This window comes from Urocampus carinirostris, chromosome 19 (assembly GCF_059441175.1).
Source record: "Urocampus carinirostris isolate Australia breed hairy pipefish chromosome 19, RoL_Ucar_1.0, whole genome shotgun sequence".
NCBI lineage: Eukaryota > Metazoa > Chordata > Actinopteri > Syngnathiformes > Syngnathidae > Urocampus > Urocampus carinirostris.
In genome coordinates, this window is record NC_142367.1 from 16,031,401 (window position 1) to 16,053,308 (window position 21,908).

At 39.3% G+C, this 21,908-nt stretch overlaps 1 protein-coding gene across 1 annotated transcript in view; it reads left to right on the top strand.

Moving 5' to 3' along the window:
- Nucleotides 1-21,908, top strand: part of cacna1g (calcium voltage-gated channel subunit alpha1 G) — a 133,851-nt gene that overhangs the window by 79,152 nt on the left and 32,791 nt on the right. Inside the window, exons 22-30 of the mRNA XM_088323893.1 lie at nucleotides 1,938-2,122; nucleotides 6,049-6,175; nucleotides 7,222-7,347; nucleotides 7,430-7,519; nucleotides 7,597-7,789; nucleotides 9,464-9,514; nucleotides 17,076-17,227; nucleotides 18,623-18,732; nucleotides 20,448-20,581. Of these exons, the coding sequence (XP_088180019.1) occupies nucleotides 1,938-2,122; nucleotides 6,049-6,175; nucleotides 7,222-7,347; nucleotides 7,430-7,519; nucleotides 7,597-7,789; nucleotides 9,464-9,514; nucleotides 17,076-17,227; nucleotides 18,623-18,732; nucleotides 20,448-20,581 (1,168 nt within the window). The remainder of the gene's footprint in view (nucleotides 1-1,937; nucleotides 2,123-6,048; nucleotides 6,176-7,221; nucleotides 7,348-7,429; nucleotides 7,520-7,596; nucleotides 7,790-9,463; nucleotides 9,515-17,075; nucleotides 17,228-18,622; nucleotides 18,733-20,447; nucleotides 20,582-21,908) is intronic.

Below are 21,908 nucleotides of genomic sequence, written 5' to 3' on the forward strand. Positions count from 1 at the left end.
GAGACTGCTATAAAAGTAAGTGTCAGTCCATTTTTTTATCAGTCCAGCTAGCTGCCTGGTGTAATTGGCTATTTCACTTACTATCAGTTAGCTAGCTCGCTTACTCGGTCAAATCTCTGCAACAGTATTTGTGATAGAACTGACCATAAATGTATACAGGGACCCCTAGCTACTTGGCGCTTCCGTTATTACTGGTTCACTCCTTTGCGGGGAGAATTTTTTCATTTATTTCTTTAAATGATGGGATTAAAAAATAAAACCGCACGCTTCCCGCACCATTGAGAAACATTTTGGGCAGCAAACATTCAAGCCAATTGACTATTCAATTAAAAAAATAAAAAAATAAATTTTAAAACAAGAACCCAACGAATGCTTCCCAAACTGACACATCACTGCTTTCCACTGCTCATAAGGGGGCAGTAAGGGCCGAGAGCAGCCAAGATTCACACCAATCGGCCAGCATCCCTTGACTGGAGATATCTGATGCCACTTCATATAATAGCGTCTTTCATACTGTATTGTGACCGGACACCTGCTCTGCGTTTCTGCATCTAGCTGAGAATTTGTGTCCTGCACCTTCGTCGTGCCGCCAAAGCAATGCATCTTTATTTCTCCCTGGCTGGCTCTCTCAGCTCTCACTCTCAGTGGCAGGGCTTTGATCAAATGGTCTAGCCCTCCCCCCAAAGAAATAAAAAGAAAAAAAAAATGACTAATTGAAAATACAATTTGTTTATTTTTTTAAGGCTGAGTAAATGCAGCTTTACATTTGAAACAACTCACCACACTAAACAAACTCAAGTAGCAGCTATGAATCAAAATATGCTTACCTCAATTGTCATACTGCTTCAAAATAAGTATAAAAGAAATACAAAATACGAGTTTTGGTACTGAGCGGGCAATAACATCAGATCAAACTACTGGGCCTACTAAAGCTGACAAAATACTGCACTATATTGTCTTTAACATGAAACAAGACTGTACCTTAGCAGTCTTGCACCTTTTTGTTTTGTATTTATTTTAAAAATGCATAACCTTTGATAGAAATGAGCTCGGGAATTGCTTCTTTCTTAACTTCTGAATTAATCATTCCACGGGCCATACGATTGGCATACTTGCACTAGGTAGTAATCTTGCACGGTCACATTTCCATGGTATTTATTGTGATCATAATTATGATAAAATGGAGAAACTTAATGTTTAATGTCAAAACTATTTTTATATGTGTCTTTTAAATTCCTTTGATATTTTTATGGATTTTAGAAGTTATTTGGTTTTTACAGTGCGCCAAGTGTGCCCACTATTTCACCTTCACACAACAAACACTGTGTTTATGTCCTGGATTTGAATCATTTTACTTTTAGATTGTATTCCAATCAAAGAACCAGGGTGAAATAGGACAGTTGCGGGGGTCAACATTTGTGTGAATTTCTTTCGGCTGGTCTTCAACTTTAAATATAAGGGAGGAAGCTCTTTGATGGATTTTCACATGCATTATTCATAAACTATATGTATATGCTATGCGTTGATGAGCATTATTAGACTATGTTTTGAGCTCCCAGTAAATAAAAATAGTTTGGCCTTTTTTAAGAAGAAAAGGTCAAGCCAACATCTAAGTTAATTGTGTAAAGGATAGAATTAATAAATAGCAGGGCCTGTTCAAGGTTTTTTATGTTTCCTTACGAGGTCCGAGTATTTATTTATTTATTTTTCTCGCGAAAGTTTACGATTAGTTTCTACCTCGCAAATTGAAAGCATCACTCAGTAGATAGTCATCAAGTTAGCCCGTAAGTTAGCAAGCTATGTATTTTTGGGCTATTTCCTTCTTTACCCAGCCAATTTGGTTACCAATTAGCGAGCTTGCTATCCTTGTCATTTATTCTCATAATTTCATATATTTCTTCAAATTATTTATGTGTGTTGGCCATGTTTGCATCCAGATTGTGGCTTTGGGTTGGTGCTTCGGCGACCAGGCCTACCTGAGGAGCAGTTGGAACGTTCTGGACGGGATGTTGGTCTTGATATCCGTCATTGACATCCTGGTCTCTTTCATTTCCAACTCGGGCACTAAGATCCTTGGCATGCTCAGAGTGCTGAGGCTACTGCGTACTCTAAGGCCTCTACGGTGAGTTACTCTTTAGACCACAAATTCAATAAATTGTTGTGTATATGAGCTGGCATATTTTTACGATTTTTCTAAATGTTTGGCTTATTATACTCGTGATCACATAAAATTGGAATGTTAATAAGCCTGAAAAAAAAAACAGTAAGCGTTTTTAAAATTGGACTCCCTTTTATTTCTAGCTGTATAATATGTCCAGTTCCTGAGGTCTTACGGGTCAGATTCAATTGTAAAAATATGCGCAACATTGAATTCTGTAAACAGTACGAGGAGTATGTAGCTCTCCAGAGAAGAGCTGTCATTTTAAAGTTAAAAATGCAATGGCAGTCTGTAAAATGCATTTGGGCCTATATACAAATAAATTCAGTGGATTCAATCTGAAATTCGTGAAACTTTCATGATCAAAAATGTTTTCAAAATTGAGACAAAATGTCTTCCTTTCTATTTATTTAATAATCTTGTGAGTAGAGTCTCTTCGTCCTGACCGGACAGCTGCTTGGTTGTTTCCGATACTTATTTGTATTTTTATTAATTTCATTGATAAATGTAACGCTACATGTGTTAACGTGTTAATCATAAAGGAATCTTCTCCCTCCGGCCAATATCTCTTTAACCTGTTGCCTTCTGGTAGGCGCTACAGTTCCCTTAAAATGAGAATAAACAGGCTCATAGGACGTTTCTTCCCCTGGGTCATCACCACCCTAAAACTGTGAACATATTTATCTTGCTATCTATTCTTTTTTGTTGCTGCTAAATGTTATAGCACTACTGTCCATTTCACTATTTTTACAATGCACAATTTTTTATTGTGCTATTATTAGAAATTAAGCCAGTCTCTAAGTACTACGTTGTACATACTTTTGCCTATTTATCCTAAAAGTCTTTTATTTTTCTCTTTAAATTCTTTGTCACATATCGCCCTAGAGTGCCATGTCTAATCTCTTTGCATTCAAAGATTTACCCCTTTGTTATCAATGACAATAAAAACAATTCAATTCATCGATTGTCGTTGCATTTAAAACAGATTTTGGACGTATATGACCATCCACAATACTAACTTAACCAAATTGTTGAAACTGCTACGAGATGGATTGTGTAACGAGGTAGAATGAGTGAATAATGAATTATTGAAGAGTGTTGTAAGTACAGTAGAACATACAGCGACCTCCAACTTAAAACATTTTCACTTTACAGACATTTTTTTCTGCCCCTCAGCGTTTTTCCTACTATACGTCATTGACAACACATTTTTTCATGTTCCCAAAAACGTTGCAGTGTTCCTGCGTGTGACAAGTTACAGAGTTATGATGCCTGTCTGCTATTGGTCGACATCATATAAAATACTGTACTTTTATCGTTTTGCGTCACAGCATCATAAAAAGACAAATATGCTATTGGCCTGTAATAATCCTGGCTGTCTACTGTACGTGTTTCTGGATGTCAAAGTCAAGACTCAGCAATTTGGCATTTCTGAATTTAACCAAAATGAGTTTCAAAGCTTGCAGTGATGCTAAAGGGAGAAGGAAAAATAAGATTGATGTCAAATGAGCGTTATACCTACCTTGTTGACCTCAACTCTAGCTAACATGGAGAGCTTTTAAGATGCTCAAAACTTGGGCGTTATTTTTAACTGTGATGGATGGTAGTATGCATTTTAAAATGAGGATAGAATGACTCCGACAAGCAAAGGAGCTAGGCTTAGGCTTCTTCAAGCAAAGACCCGTCTGAGTTTTCTACTTACCCCTCCTCCAAATTCCCAAGACAGCATATGTCCAAGTAGTTTTTTACCACTTCCACCTAAGGTACAAGCCAAAGTAAAATGTTCTCTCATTCCTCAATATAGTTTGTTCACTTTTGTGTATCTGTATCTTTTAATATTACACAGTGAGCTATAAACAAGGAAATGGCTGTTGTTACAACACATGCAATCCTCCCTCCTCCAGCAGCACATCCCTCACAACGAAAAATGAGAACAACAAGTAGGGCAATAAGTAGCAGCCTACACTCCCACCGCGTAAACACTGGATGTAATTAAACGACTCTGGAAGACGGAAACAGGAGGGAGAGCAGGAAAGCGGTTATATAGATAATAAAAATGAAGCGGCGAGTGGTTTCTCACTTTGTTTTGTGCCTTTTGAAACGTTCTTCTTTCTCTATTCTATTGATTATGTTCCCTCCGCCCACCTTTTATACAGCTGTCAAACACGCACGTTTTCCTAAATTCCCTTCACGCCCACACAAGTAGCGCATAAGAAATGCTAATTTACACCGCAAGTTAACAGGCGAGCACATCGCATACCCACTGAAAGTGATGGATGAGCACAATTGATGAGCCGACTGGGGGTTAACTGTCTGGGGGGATTATCTCTAAAGCAACTATTTGTCAGCGGCTGACCTCCGTGACGGTGCGTCTGCCCCGAGTGACACCTGAGGGAACAAACAATAAATAGTGTGGCTATCAACTATCGGTGGACAAATGAAGCTTTGCGAAACGCTTGTGATCGTTTATTTCCCAACCAAGGTCACCTTCTAAACGAGTAAAACCATAACACTATGCCTTATGAGGCTTCATGTTTTTCCCATCACGATTGAAATAACACCAACACAAGGTCATCATTAGAGCACAACGCCAAATTATATTTGCCCAGTATAGAAAACCCCCAGGATACAACCATAGTTTGTTACAAGCTGAAGATTGCAAATCTAAATTGACACACATCGTGGGGAATAGAAATCTCTGCGTAGCTAATGCGTTTCGACCCCCTGGTACCCCAGATAAAACATTGAAATAACAAAATAGTAAAAAGTAAGTTCTACGTTAGTAGAATATACATACACAAGATTGAATAGCATTTTAAATGAATGTACATGTAAAGGAAAAATAATATTGTATTTACCTCTATTGTGATGTGACCTGAATGGATGAGTGGAGTAGTAGGTGGATGCAAAAATTGCAAAAAGTGATTTTAAAATTTTCACTAGCAAGGATTGTCATACCCTGACAAAATTGTCTTGCCCCCCCCCCCTTTTTTTTTTAAATCGTCCAATTGTCGATTGGTTACGACTATATTCTTTAGCAATAGTAATAATTCATGTGCTTTCTTCGCATGTTTACTACGCCCAAGCTTTGTTTCCATGGTTGTAGTGTTTCTGTTTCTCATTTTAGCATCACTACAAGCTTTGAGACCCATAGCCAATAAATACAGTACAAAGAATACACACACGCAGAAGCACACAAGATTCTGAATGGAATTAGGTGAAAGGAACTGTGAGAGGTAGTTCAGCCAATAGCATATCTGCATGTCCATAATGCTGTAAAGCAAACCAATTGCAGACCAGCATTTTATATAACAGCGGCAATAGCAGACAGGCATCTTCGAGACCTAACTACATATCCAAGAACGCGACAAGGTTTTTGGGCACACATAATTTCTTATTGGTGTTGTATAGTGGGGAAATATCCAATAAGAGGTGTATAGTAGTCAAAACATTGTATCCAGTGGGCCTACTGTATTGCACAGAGTGATCTCTAGTGTGTATTTCTAAGTACCTTCTCACGTTTCACAAGAATTCCAAGAAGCGAAAACTGATGAGGTTTAATGTCTGACTCATCATTGTCTGATCAGAGCAATTGATTGGTGGCCTCTGTCAGCCCTGACTCCTTATTATCCTGTGTCCTCTCTTAATGCGCTATTGACTCTGCCTTTACTCAATTGTCCATTCCAGAGTAAACACAGCGCAAGATGAAAGAGCTGTTCAGATTAGCTAGCATAGTCTATTTTTTTTTTTTTGCTCCACTATGCTTTTAGTATGCTCTTTATTGGCTGCCATGTTACGTGTTCCAAAAAAGTCTTTTAAGTTATAAAAGAAAATGTGAGACAGTAAACTGTTTGAACCGGAAGATTGACACTGTATAATTGATCTCACAGTGTAATTAGCCGAGCTCCGGGTCTGAAGCTGGTGGTGGAGACCCTGATGTCTTCACTGAAGCCCATCGGCAACATAGTGGTCATCTGCTGCGCCTTTTTCATCATCTTTGGCATCCTCGGGGTGCAGGTAAGCAGCGTGATGAAAAGAAACGATGCAAGGACATTTTATTTCTCTGTGTTATCAGATCATGTTTGCAGGAAGTCAGACCATTAAAAGAGAATGCTTCCGCGACATAGTCGGGTGGGTTATTTTTTTTCCCGTCCGAGTCGTAACTCATTCCATGTGGCTTACCTAGTCAATAACGATTTCATGGCGTGCCGCCCAAGGACTAATCCGTACGAATGAAATTGCCCTTGGTGTCGTCCAGTCGCCCATCTATCTACCTTTAGCACATTTATACTTCAAAGACCCTCTTCATATGGTGGGGGTCATTTGAGGTTAATAAACACAATCATCTTGTGTGTCCATGATTGGATGCTGCTGCTTCTTTAATGGCTTGTGTCTCTGGCTCACTAGTCAGCTAGTTGTCCGGATAGAAAGCCGACTGTCTTAATAACTAAAGCCAATTAGCTAGGTATCTATCTATTCTATCTAGCAATTTGTCTGTTTATCTCTGGCTAACTTGTCAACTCGTTATCTCTTCAGCCAACTGTCTTCATAACTAAAGCCAGCCAGCCAGCCAGCCAGCCAGCTAGCTAGCTACATGTCTGGATAGTGGGCTAGCTATTATTGTAGCTAGCAATCTTTCTGTCTCTGGCTTATGAGACATCTAGTGGTCTCTATTGCGAGTTATCTACCATCTGGATGGATGAAGCTAGTAAGATAGTTTGCTGTTTGGATACCAATTTAGCTTTCATTCTTGGCAGCAATTTGTCTGTCTGTGTATCTGGATCATCATTGAACTGGTCCTCTGGATAGGGAGCCAACTGTGTTAATAGCTGAAGTCAGTTTGCTTGCTCATTGTCTGGATAGCAAGCTAGCTATTATTTAAGCTAGCTGTCTGTTTCTTTTTGCCTCTGGCTCACTAGTCAGCGAGCCCTTTAACTCTTTGTCTGTTTGCATTACAGCTCTCTGTTCCCCAACCTAGCTAGCTGCTGTCAACCCCAAATTTACCTTAAAGCGTGAAGAGTGAAGAGTTTTCAAGTTGTTGTTTTGTGACTTTTCGTTCCCAGCTCTTCAAAGGAAAGTTCTTTGTTTGTCAAGGCGAAGATGTAAAGAACATCACAAACCGGTCTGACTGTTTACAAGCCAGCTACAGATGGGTCCGACACAAGTATAACTTTGACAACCTAGGACAGGTCAGAACTCGAGATACAAACTGTTTTTTCTTTGACCGTCAGACACCCTTTTTGCATCATTTTCATATGTCCTTGTTAACAGGCCCTGATGTCTCTATTTGTTCTGGCATCAAAAGACGGCTGGGTGGATATCATGTATGATGGATTGGATGCTGTAGGAGTCGACCAGCAGGTGTGGATCGGTCCATCAAATTGTTTGGCTTTGAGTGTCCCTAAATGTATTGAGTGTATGTATCATGATCGTTGCAGCCCGTGATGAACCACAATCCGTGGATGTTGCTGTACTTCATCTCCTTCCTCCTGATTGTGGCCTTCTTCGTGCTCAACATGTTTGTGGGCGTGGTGGTGGAGAACTTTCACAAGTGTCGGCGTCACCAGGAGGCCGAGGAGGCCAAGCGCAGGGAGGAGAAGAGACTGAAACGCATGGAGAAAAAGAGACGGAGTAAGGAGAAGGAGCTTGCTGGTCGGTAGTCTTTCCACATCTTTCTGAGTCCTGCTTGGTTTGAGCCTGAGCCTTTCTGTTGCCCTTTGAGTTTTGCTGAGTCTGGACCAACACAATTGGTGGTCTACCACCAAGAGACCTCTTCTGGGTCACTGAAGCCCTCTTGTGTCTCGACTCGGGCTGCTTTTCATCCAACTCTAACATTAAACCTGCTAATGTTGGACTTGGAGTCAAGCTACATTGAGAGGCTATTCACAGGGAGAGTAAAAGCGTCAATTCTCAACCCCTGATTCTATCATGCTTGGGTTGGCCCCTCCTTGGCGCATGCCCGTTGAGCTCTCACAAACGGGACTTGCATGGTGCTTTTCAGAGCTAGAGGGAGGGGGAGTCGTTTGGTCATCAATATCCCGGATCACAAGCCAGATGACCTCCCTCCCTTCCCCTCTTCTTGCATGTTGTTTTAGTACAGCCGGCGGGGCAGGGATCGACCAAAGCTTCAACGAGGTGGTAGTCTTTGATCACCAGAAGACATTCAGAAGTTAAATCACCGCTCGCCCTCCCCCTTCCCTTACGGCTGTATAGGAGTAAATGACAAACTGCTTGAGTGGTTCAGTGCAATTCCACTGCCTCTTAAACCTAAAACGCACGCTGGCGTCCGCGAGCACGGAGAAGTGCCTTCACGAGAATTAATCGGTTATAGAAGGCACTCTTTGGGTATGTGTATTCACAAGGAGCAGTGGACTCCAATGATTTTGTTATATGATTGTTTTTATTTCTAGTTCTCTTGAGAAATACAGATGATTTAAAAACATTTATACACAACCCCTGCACAATCTGTCAAAAGATGTACACAGTACACTGTTATATTAAGAAGGTCCGGCCCCAAGGGGCAGAGTTCGGACAAGTGTTTTTGGGGGGGAACATAGACAACAAAAAAAGGGGCCACAACGGGATAAAGAAAAAGAAGAAAAAGAAAAACACCGTCTGGAGGACTTATGGCTAGCAGAGTGTATAAACACATGTAATACTACAGTCCGGAGACAACTCTCGGCTGGAAGTGTACAAGTAGTCCAGAACAGCAAAGCAAATGCCAGGGCGATCCAACAACTGTTGTCCTACTAGTGAATATACAGGCCTGGCTTCATTAAGGTGAGATTAGAGGCAGGTGTGTGCAGTTCAGCCACTCACCCCTAGTCAGCGCCTTCTGGGGAGGAAATGGCTTGCGACAAAAAACTTCCTTTCAACCATCTTGGAACGGTGGCCACTCTTGCTTTCAGATTCCTTTCCCAAGGATTTTTCAGAGCTTAGACTGCAATAGAAAAATAAAGCTTCATTAAGCAACTGAGTTTCTACTATTTCCTTGCCATCAATAGAAAATATTACAAGTGCTTCATGAAGCTTTCTTTGTCCATCAGGTATTTCCGGGACAGAAAAGGAACTTCAATTTTTTGTTGTTTTTCTCCGTATAAAATAAAAAAGCAGACGAATAGGTGGGCTCAGAATCTCTGGAAAGACGAAACTCCGCCATACAAACCAGCTTAACCGTTAGCTGCTTCCTTCTGTTCTTACTCCGTCCCTCTTTCCCACTTTCTTTCTCGCTCTCTCTCTGCTTCTCTTCCATCTCTCTCGCGCCCTTTGTCCTACTCCCCTACTAACATCGTCTCATTCCTCTAGATTTAATGGTTCCAGGGGTGAGTTGGGCCCTCTCTGAAGGCACATTAAAAGGTACCCTGTTCCCAGCATGCTTTGTTTTGTCCCTCGACTCGTCACTCCGCCACTGACCATGAGCGTCCACCGCGGTGGGGAGGGTTCTAAGTTGCGTAATCATGGGAGGTACGGTCCCATCACATGTCCTCGTCCCCCCTTGCCTCTCATCCCATCAGCCTATAGTTAGCTGCTGTTTGCTGTTGCTTTTCTTTCTTCTGTTGTGAGTTTGTCTTTTACGGCCGTCTTGCACTGTTCGCCAACCATCTGCTGTACCTCACACTGCACCAGCTTCATCTGAGGAAGACTGCTCTGGTTTTCTTGGTATTGTCAAGTGCAGAAGGGGTGAAGACCGACCATGAAATGTATGAAACAAATAGTGGACATTTTATACTTGTTCCAAAATGTTGTTAACCGTTTGCCCTTTTTAGTCTTTGCACTTTCTTGGGATCATTTTGAAAGTAACAAGTTCAGTACGTATGGCCTAAAAAAGGACTTAAAAGAGTCTAATAGACATTCAACAACTAATCAAATAATGGAACAAATCATCAATTTCATCTCCATCTAATTATTGGGAGGGATAAAAACCTTGTTAAATCCTAAGAGATAGAGCATTTTGGCAGTCAATATATGTTTTTGTTTTTAATTATAAAAATAAAATTTTGTTGGATCAAAAAAATGTTGATCCCTGAACATAAATCTATTACTCATAATTTATTACATTTCACATAGTTGCAAAAATCTTCAAATATGGGATTTTGTTTTTTTATATATCTGTTACAAATGATTGACCTTCTTTGAGGTCTCATTCATTTTTCTTGTTAATTTAGAGGGAGATTATTTTTACCTGACACCATCGACTTCCTGTATTTTGGAAAATATTAATGAGGCACCAAATATGTAACTCAATAATAACTAGTTCATTCTTTCCAAAATCATAACTTGAAATGATGTTGCTGACAAGAATAATCCACAGGTTCATCAAATCTTTAAATAACTAGCCTTAGTCTGTAAAACATTTCAGTGCATTCATCACATGTATCGGTGTACTTTATCAAATAATTCTTCCTGTCCCCGGGTAATACCCTTTCACTATTCGCATTACACACACAATCACATAGACCGATACACACACGTTTTCCAGCCGAATCTGGGTCACCGCTAACAGAGATAAGTTTCTTTTTGCCTCCAATTCCACCAAGGCTGAGAGGTAATAAATGGAATCAGTCCCGTATGGCAATGGGAATTAGTTTATTTTTTAGTCATAGCCCTTTCTACCATTAAAGCTGGTGTCCGTAATTTCAAAATATTGTACTTGCTGACGCCATCGTCTGGCTGTAATCATTATGGTAGCCTCTGTCAAGACCCTTTTGATGCCCGTGCAAGTATCTGAAATTCTTAGATGCGCTTGATTAAACTTCCTTTTTCGTGTTTTGGGGGGTTTTAGGTTGGCATTTGGACTATATAGGAAACAGTCCTTATCTTGCTTTCACCATTTTCATTATAGAATTTAAAAAAAACGCGACCAGACGCGTGAAATCCCCCGCCTCCTCTCCTCTAGCACAATGCGCTCTGTTGCCGGGACACTGAGGGTAAAAGACAGTAAGATAAAAGCAGAAAGGGCAAAAATATATAAAGGCTCTTTGAACTCTGTTGGGTATTGTTAACAAATACCTAATGGACAAAATATTTAATTTTAAACTTTTTAAGAAAACGTCAAACTTCGCACCTTTTCTTTAAGAATTATATTATTTACTCGTCCCCGTTACATAGAATATTGAGGTTTGATGTGTATTCAGACGCTGTCCTACTTACGAACGAGATTCTGGTTGGACGATCGTTCGTAAGTTGAATTTGTTTGTAAGTTGCTTCAGTACTAAATTTTGTATGGAATGTATGTGTAAGGTTTATATAATTACGTTTAAGGCTTGTATAAGTAACCTGTATTTTGTACTAAAAAATAAACATTTCATAAAATGATATGCTCGATAAAGATAAATTAGATCAAGTTTAACTTACTTTTGGAACATGAGCTTCAACAGTTAGGCGACTTCCTCCTCCGTGATAAAGTGGCAGAAAAAAAGCGATCCAACCATTTTCTCAACCACATCAAGCTTTCTTATTCCACTTTTTTTTTCCGTTAAGTTGAATGAATGAATGAAAACTTAATTCGAACATTAAAATAAAAACAGAACAAAAACAATAACTCAACAACAAAATAATGTTACATAATATGTTCGAAAAGGGGTAGTAAGCAAATGCTTTCATTTCAAAAGAAACTGCTTGATACCTCTTTACACCAACCATACAGTATTGAATGGATGCACAATATATTAAACAATAAAAATGTCAAAGCTCTTAGCGCGCTGGAGATATAGTATAGAATGTTTACACACGAACTAGGAAGAGGAAGCAGATTTCATCTTCGGGGTGGATGCTGGCGGACCTCTCACAGCGCCACATGCCGGTAGCGGCGGATAAAATCTCTACAGTACTGTCCTCTACTCGCAAAAAGGTGCACACAATACAAAACCTAACCTAGCAATTGGCGGATATTTTTTGACATCATGGAAAAAAATCTACAGTTTTTCTTAAGTCGAATGGTCGTAAGTAAGTCTGTATCTGTCAAAAGCACATAACAGGAACAACATCTGATTGTTTTGATGCTTAGTCATGATTGATACTTGGAAAACAGAAAAACACCCATTGACAACACTTGGTTTTATACAGTATTTTCCAATGTTTACATTTTGTAATTTCTAAATAAATGTCGAAAAGTCGCACTCAGCCACATGATATATAAATGTTATATCCATTCAATTAGCTAATAAAGCTCGTGGTACTCCGGATACATTCTGTATATTTACTTCTCCATTGACAGCAACGATTAATGGGTTTCGTTAAAGGAATGGCTGAAAAGTCGATAAAGAATGATGGTTTGCCAACATGCCCTGGAAACAAAACGCCAGCCATTAAAGCATCTTAATTTATCTTCAAAACACATTTGTTACTCCATGAGAGAGCAAGTGAGCAAAAAATGTGCACAGTTGCAGCAGGCAAAGGCCCCCTAACTTATCATGATAAATGTTTTACGCCAGGAACTTTTATCAATGAATATTTCATCCGCAGGAATGTCAACAAGAGAGTGCAAGGGTGGCGTAAACTGTCAAGGGGCAGCGGCAGGGAACATTTAACGTCACCATCAACATGACAAAGTGCACTTTTTAAGTGACAACCGAGCCCACTAATATGGCCGATGTCTGTTCCTGTCAAGTTCTTGTTGACGTCAAGATGTAAAAATCAAACGTGGCTTCCCCATGCTAAATAAAATCCTTACACGTGTTTTTTTCAGTGCACAGAAAAAACTACAATATATTTCCATACAAACAGAACTAAAAAATAGTTAATTAAATATGTTGAGCGACAAAATATTCAAGCAGGTGCATGTGAAAACACTTTGCCCAAAAATGACCTTTTTTTTGTCGTATACAAAACAGCTTGTTCACTGCTACCAAATACTACAAATCTTCTGTAGTTTCGTACGCCAGTTTATAGCAAAACACGCATTTTCTATGTCAACTACAAATATCAAAAGAAAAATCAAGCAATACTTAGATTGGTCTTGACAATGTTGATTGTTCCTTGGTCATTTATGGTGTATTAGTGCCATCTGCTGGACACTTGTAGAAATGGCAGGTTTTTGCGCATTTTTTTAAGTGATAGCTTGGTCTAAAAAACACCTTTGACTTAAAAATGACACTCTTAAATGCTACTACAAAAAAAATTATTATAAAATCTAAAAAATCTCATCGATTCTGAAATAAGGGTTTCAGTGGTTGGTAGGTCTGATTGTTATATTATTACGTTTTTTCTTTCATTTTTTAAATGAGTCAGAACATGTAGAGGCTGATTAAATTACAGAGCCTTATCATACCAGACTGTCAAGAATCTTATAATATTTATGTATACCAGCAAATAGTATCAAAAATGAGTACAACTTAATCATAGCAAAATGTTAGCTCACTCGGTAATAATTTGCCCTTTTCCTTGTATTGTTTTGTGCTTTCGTTGTCTACATCTATGACCAGGTTTTTAAGCTATCACTCAGATTGAGGGCACTGGAGCCCGTTCTAGCTAACTTCGGGCAGCAGGCGTGGAAAACCATTAACTGGTTTCCTCCCAGTCGCAGGGCACACACTCGCTCATTTACCTCTAGGGACAATTTGGACCAGCCAATTATGCTGACATGCATGTTTTTGGCATGTGGGAGGAAACTGGAATGCCCAGGGGAAACCCACGAAAGCACGGGGAGAACATGCAAACTCTGCACGGGGAAGCTGTGGTAGCTGGATTTGAACATTGGACCTCTGCACTGTGGGGCTGCGCGCTAACCACTCATTTCATACATCAGTATCGTCCTTGCTTTAAAACCAGATCCAACGAGTTTTCAATTAAATAACACAGATAATAAAACAATTCACCTTTAAAATACCTAATGAAACCAAAATACATAAGCAGGCAAATTCCCCAATTTAAATTCTAAATTTATCAGATGGATTATTTTGAAATGCAGTGAAACCGGATGGCTAGAATCTTGCATCGGTTTGTTGCCCAAAGTGGATTTCTAATTGTTTGTCGTGGTTTTGTAGGGCTTCATATCATAAACTGTTGCCTTGCACCTTTCTAAACTAACAACTGAAACCTAATAGTTGCTATGACTTCTATTACTACAACTTCTTCCAGTTCGTCCTTATCCTTAAAAGTATCCGATGGATGATGACTTGTAGTCATGGCTGGTCTGCTATATGGAATTTTTGCTTTAACACTGGTATTTGGAAAATGAAGCCTCATGAAGCACTTGTCTCCTCTAGAGGAAGCTCTTGGATCGAAATTTCCATTGTATTCCTAAGCCTAGTGTACCATCTTCTGGAGTAAGAAAACTACAAGTGCTTCATGAAGCTTCATTTATCCATCAATATTTTAATGTAGGGGGGAGACAATAAAAACTCCTTTTTTTTGTGTTCTGGTCATCGCTGCTGTCCTTGTCCCACTCACGTCGGCCGTCCGCTTCCCTTTCCCATCCAGTCGCGCATTTTAGTTGGTTCATTGCTCAAGTATGACTCAGAAAGAAGTGTGTCAGTCTGCCATGCCAACCAGCACAATGTCTGTCTGCCACCGGAAAAATGTGTTTACGTGAGAATGGCTGTGTGTTCGAGCGTGTTTGACAGCACCAGAAAGTTGTTTGTCATCACGCCTTTATCATATTTGAATGATTTTGTGTCTAATGTCTTTGATGCTTTACAGCTGGACTGAACAATTTGCTCTGCTGCTGCTCTTATTGCTTTTCTTTCTTCTCTCCCTTTGTAGGATTTTTTTTGATGTTTAATAGTTATCAAGCAAGGCAGCAGAGCATTTTGAAACACCAGTTTTGTCATGTTATGTCTGTAGAGTATTCCCTTGAGTTTCACTGTTTAAGTTTTATAACCACCAGTATTAAGTGAATTTCTGCAAAGTAGAAACCTTATTTACTTAATTTTAGAATAATATAATTATCGACTAACAAAACAAATCCATTTACTTGTGTACATTTCAGTATTTTGGATATTTTGATGCCGCTAAGCACGCTGAACTTGTAGAACAGAGACGAATGAACCCTGATATACCTCGCTACAAAAGCTTTGTTTGTATTGGTTGATTCCTCCCTGGACATTTCCATTTAATTCTGTCCCTACAGTAAAAATGGCACAGGTGTAGCCGTTCATATTTTGTTGCTGTCACTGTTGTTTCCATCCATATATAGTGTAAGTCTATGTTTCTGGCTAGCCAATATACAATCACAGCTTGGGACACAGAAACGGAGCAAATGGTATTTTAATGATTGAATAAGATCATTCTTCATTAATGTCCGAAGTTAAATGCGGAAACAACATTTATTTGCGTAAAGACGTCGCTCGTGCTTGCACCCCGGATTGGAATACTCTCAAACGCCTTGGAACTAGGGTTATTTTTTGGTCACATTTGGTTCCTCCAATCAATGCCCAGAAGGCAGTTCTCCGACTGGTCTGTAAAGTAATGCAGAAATTCCCCAATGTATGTAATTCATACGTGGGACCTATTGAAAGAAAACAATCAGCGAAAGTCAAACAGCAAAATGACAAGGGAATACTCTAACATTAAATAGTCCTGTCAGCTTTTATGTTTCCACTCTGTGTTTGCCGGATTCTTAAACCAGGCCGTGTTCGACTTTGAAAGCAGACACAGAGTAAAATGTTTTACCACGAAAGAAAGAGGTATCAAAGGCGTTCACATTATAAGGAAGCAAACATCTTGATAAAGATGGCCCCCTATATCTTATATTTTCCCTTAGTGATGCCTGTAGCCATCAACTGTGTAAAGAGCTTTCCATGCCCGCCTCTTCATTTCAAATCATCTTTGTTCTTTTTAGGTCTTGTACATCAGCCGTTACATTTCATATGACAATTTGGTCAAGTGCCTCCCACTTCTAGACACATTCAGAGGAGTTCCAGCTCAGCCATGATAATATCTTCTAGTTTCAAGTCTCATGATCAGTCCCAAGTTTATTGCAGGGCACCCAACCTTCACATCCTTGAACTTCTTTTGGTGCCATTATTCGATCACCTCATCCTGGGAATATGCACTATATTCTAGAATCATTTACTACATAACCAACTCACCCCAGAGTCACAGTAAAGCCATGGAGCTGTACCGTAGTGTTCTTTATTCATCAGTCCAAAATCAAATAAGAATAATCATGTCTGTATTTCCCAAAAATCCGGACCACCCTGGAAAGAGGCTGCATCCAAAAGCAACTGCCAGACCGAGTCCACCTCAAGTATTGTATGCAGAATTTGGATGATCTCACAGAAACTGAACTGAGGAGCTTCAGTTTCGCTGTTGCTTTTGGATCGGACAGCAGTAGTTCTCTGATTGAATCTTTTTGAGGAAGGGAATGCTAAATGCTGGCCTCAGACTAATGAAGTAGCACCTGGATTTCAAAAGATCTTAGGGATCCCAGATTGCTGAGTCTTGATTTTGAAATCCAGTATCACATATTTGTATCACAAACCCCCTAAGTTTTCCAAAACTCTGTCACCGATTGTGCAATGAAGTTTCTGAGAAACCTAGCGAGATTTTCCCTTCCTCACTACTATCTTTTCTGAGTACAGGGAATAGTTGAGGACCAACCGAATCCAGTGTGAGAGGAGCATCTGGGAAATAAAGATGGGAGGGGCAATCATAGTGGCAGAGCGTGAGACGGGGAAAACCTCCTGGTTGAACTAAATGAGTCACCAAAGTCACAGGGGGGATTGTCCCAAATGTCTCTTCACTTTGTCCACCAACTGATTTGCCCAACCTATCTACAGAGTTCAAAACAAGTGTCACAAAACCAATAACCAACCTTTTTTACAGAGTAGCAGCCCGCTCCATAACACAACGGGTCTTATTAATGTCTTCCTATTGTATTACCTTGTATCTCACTTTATGAATACCACCCTCCCTTACCTCTTTCAACACAACCTTCACCCCTCCTGACCCCCCCTCCAAACCCCACTTCCAACAGAAGCTCAGAGTAAGCCTTACTACTCCGATTACTCTCCCACCCGTTTGATTATCCACAAGATGTGCACCAGCCATTACTTGGACCTCTTCATCACCATCGTTATTGGTCTCAACGTCATCACAATGTCCATGGAGCACTATCAGCAACCGAAGGTCAGATGTTCTAAATTAAGCACACACATTTGATTTGAAGTCATATAATTTGATTACTTTCTGGAGGAAGACAGTAGGAACAAGATACAGGTTCAAGGGACGAATCTAATGGGGCTTCGTTAAGATCCATTTTTTTCCTCCGGTATCAAATAATTTCTAAATTGTCTATAAAATGTACGGTAGACCCCTGGGATGCGGCGAGTCCACCTTTTAATGTTTTTACTTCATGGTGTGGAATTTGATGTTTATTCTGCCCCTCGTCATGGCGTTGTCCCCTACTATACGACATCAACAACTTATTTTGTGTGCCCAAACACTTAAAATTAACATTTGCGATGATTGTGCGTATGTAGAAATATGTCTGCTATTGTCGACGTCATATAACATTCTGGTCTGCTAATGTTTTGCATCATGAAATTGCTGATGTTATTGGCCAAACTACTTCCCACAATACATTTGTGTTTATTCACTTCAGAATGTCACGTGCTTTGTAAAGACTTAACAAGTCACGGATACAATACTTATCCTCTATGGGTCCCAAAAGCTTGCAGTGATGCTAAAGGGAGAAGCAAAAACATGATAACCTGGGAAGCAAAGCTTGTAAGTATCAACATATTAAAAAAAAAAAACGAATCACTACCCTAACCAAGTTGCATGGCCGTAATCGTTCAAGCATCAGGACTATTTTGAAAATAAGTAGGGGATTAAAGCAGGGAACGTTTTTTTAGTGGTTGACTGAGTCTATTTAACCATACTTCCAGTAATTAGCCTCCTAATTACCCAGTAATAGCATATAGTAATAACATAGTTGTTCTTTGAGAAATGCATATCGAACTGGGTGCCGTTTGGGCTAATTAGTCACAAAAAGTACCTTTCATCTTGAAAAATATTGGAGACCCCTTTTCTCTAAGGCCAAGATAATCCTCTTAAGTCAAGTTTTCAATTCAATTTCCTTTTTAATCGACCATTTCAACGCACCATCGCATCGACCAGCTAACTCCACTATACCAGCTCGAGTCAAATAAAACCAAAAATATATAAAATGTGTTGTTGTTTTCCCCTTAAATGTATATTTATTTATAACCCGTGTTTTGTCATGTATACATAAATTACACATTCGTAATACTTAATGAATAGTATTTTTTTTGTAATTCTATTTGGGGAACCTGGGGTTTGGAAGGCATTAGCTAACTACCCTAGGTTTCTATACCCCTCTATATGGCAATTTCACATTAGGATTCCCATTTTAGAACGGATTAACGTCTTCATCTAGGGGTCTACAGTAACGGGATCGGGCCGAGGGCTGAAGTTCTAGTCTTCTTGTGGCAAAACTGTCTCAAACTTGAATGATGCCAGCCTTAATAATGAATTGTTGTCCTTTCCTCAAATCTTCAGGAGCTGGATGAAGCCTTGAAGATCTGTAACTACATCTTCACTCTCATCTTTGTGCTGGAGTCAGTCTTCAAACTGGTTGCCTTTGGCTTCCGCCGCTTCTTTAAGGACAAGTTAGTATTTGAGGAGCTGACAAGACTACCGCGAATTAATGTGATTATTTTTTGGCTGGATTGGCTCCGAGGCAGCTCCGGCAAAGTCACAAACAAACATTTGTGGTAGCTTGCCGCTTTGGGGGGATTTGACAGCGTGATTCAAACAGATTCATTAGCTCGTCAGGAGATGGTTGCAAGCCGGTATGAATAAAAAACGCCTCATTAAACAGCCATAAAACAAGCTGCCTGGAATGATTTCATTTCTTTGAAATCTCCAACCTCCCAATGAAAACCACATTATAGCTCAAATCTGTGCCACGCACTCATTTCTTCGGAATTTAGCCGAGGTATCAGGATTTTTGGACTCGACCTACTCCGAAAGACGTAAGAGCCAATCATTGACGTAGAGGATGAATTTTCAAATGAGGTACACATTCAAAGTTATTCATCTTAAAAGAAAACAACGCTAGATTTTGGAGTACAAGCTAATCTTCGGTGTGGAAGGCAATGATAATTTACAGTGCGAAAATGAATGGAATCATGAAAACTCCATGTTGTATGATATTAATTTTTAAAAGTGAATCGCTTGAATTAACTTCATTAGACAATGCATATCTCTCATTGTGATGTAATTGAGACATCTTTTAAAGGAACAGCATGCTAGAGGAGAGACATTTTTACCGTACTCTTTTTGCAAATGAACCCAATTAGTCGCCACTTTAGTATATTCAGTGATACCTTGGTACTCAAAAAACTGTATTCAAAAAGTCTATAATATACCCAAAAATCTGAGTGTTTTTCGAAATGAGTGGCCATCTTGGCTACTCTTGTCCCATCGGCTACCATCGTTTATAAAGTCCGTCAGTTCCGCAAACATGAGTTAAAGTTTATTGTGATTTAATGTGTTTTATTGCCATTTTTCCAATAATTAAGGGCACCAAAAATTAGTGATAAGGAGAAAAAGCAAAACTGTTAGAACAACGATCAGGTTTATGAAGAACATTATTGTGAAATACGTGAATGATGTATGAGTGTCTGCTATCAAACCTCTCCTCAAAGGTACAGTAAATAGTTTAGAGTTGTATTATTATGTTAATTATGCGTAATCTTTATATTGCACAAATATAAATAATTTTCATTGTTTATGTACACGTATTATTATTATGACTATTCATAATTTGGGTATTCTGGAATGCTTATGAAAGTACAAAATAAAAATATGATTATTTTTTATGGGAAAATATATTGAACTACACCAATTTAATGTTCAAACACTGATCTGGAACAGATTTTGATTGAGGAACTAGGTACTGTACCACTGCATATCCTAAAAAGTAATCCAGGAAACTTCCTGTATTTGAAAAAGTGGTGAAATTGGTGAGATGAGGGTTGTGCTACTAAGAAGACAACAACAATAACTAGAATGGCTGTGCGCCATTAGAGCTTTTTGGGGCAGTCTTCACATCAGGGGTAACCTACCTGACTGCCTACCTGGGAGGGTGAAATATCTCACTGGGAACAAATGCTGAGTCATCAAAACTATAAGTGCTGAGTCAGTTTTTTGGGGGGCATTTGTGAAAGATGGCGGTCATGTCTAAACTCCTTCCCCTTTTGTCTTACATAACAAACATATCACCCAAATGAATACCATCAACCATAATGTTATTTAGTAGACAATGAAAATAATTTGTGAAGTGGACAAAACAAATCTAATCGAGACCAAATATGTGTAGGTGGAACCAGCTGGATCTGGCCATCGTCCTGCTGTCCATCATGGGGATCACTCTGGAGGAGATTGAGGTCAACGCTTCACTGCCCATCAACCCCACCATCATCCGGATCATGAGAGTGCTGAGGATCGCCAGAGGTAGGCGCTCAATACTTCTCTTGTGTATTGATTTCAAGACGTGACACGTCCACTTTTATCAGGAGTCCTCTTCTTTATGTAATAACTCCTCAAGTACAAGAAAAGTGCAAGTTGAAGAGAACAGAGTGCAGAAAAGAAGTGGTCGGCAACCACCGGGCAAAGGGTCTGTACCCGGCAGGGTTGGGTAGGGTTACTTTAACTTGATTACTTTCAATTACTTTTGGATTACTCCAATATCAAATATGCTAATAAAAGACAAACAAAACTAAATATGAATAAAATGATGACTCACAACACGTGGTAAGCTTTCTCTCCTGGCTTTGATCTCTTTGATCTCCGCGACAGAAACAAAATGTAAATAAATCCAAAAAGCTTGCCAACATCATTTTTGCCGTTCCATGTGTTCCGTTACTCCCCAAGCCTGCACAAAATTTAGTCATTTTATTCATATTTAGTTTCTTTTGTCTTTTATTAGCATATTTGATATTGGAGTAATCCAAAAGTAATTGAAAGTAATCAAGTTAAAGTAACCCTACCCAACCCTGATACCCGGCCACATTTCATTTGGGACCAGGTCCCACGGAAAGATAAAATGGTTGTCTTATTTTTTGCTTTTAACATATATTATCATTTTTTAAAAACAAAATCAAATCCTGGTTACGCGTTATACACAAGGTTATTTGAGCGATGATTGATCAGTGGTCAAATATCGCTGGCCAAATTTCCTCGGGCTTTGGATGCCACAGGAGGCAAACCCGGATTGCGGCATTATTAGAAAGAGTTTAGCCAAAACAACTGTGTACAATGTGTCAGTGATTAAAAATAGTGTGATGATGAGATCAAATCAAACGCCTTTTTCCTATGATATCTACATCCCTAGAGGTCTTGTGATTACGCAGAGGATTTAGGCATATTATTATTATTTTTATTGTTTGAATTGCTAATTGTTAATGGATCAAACCACAAGAATAATATCAGATATTAAAACCTGTCCGTGGTACAGAAACTGGTGTGGACCACTGCAAAAAAGGACAAAGAAATGAATGGAGAGCATCCAAAGAAAGCACAATACGATCCTAACCTATCCAACCACTTTCAGAAAAATAACAATGATAAAAATCATAAGAAATCCTGATGATAGGTTTTTTTTTTAAATATCCTTCTTTGAAAGCATCCGTTAGAAAGTTGTTGTTTTTTCCGATAAATCGTCTCTCTCCATGTTTAGCATAGAGGAGTTGTGTTTTGTTGCGAACTGTGAAATACTTGAGGCAAGGCAGACACAACCCATCTGAATTTAACATCCACGCTTAAGCTAGTTTGCTATCTA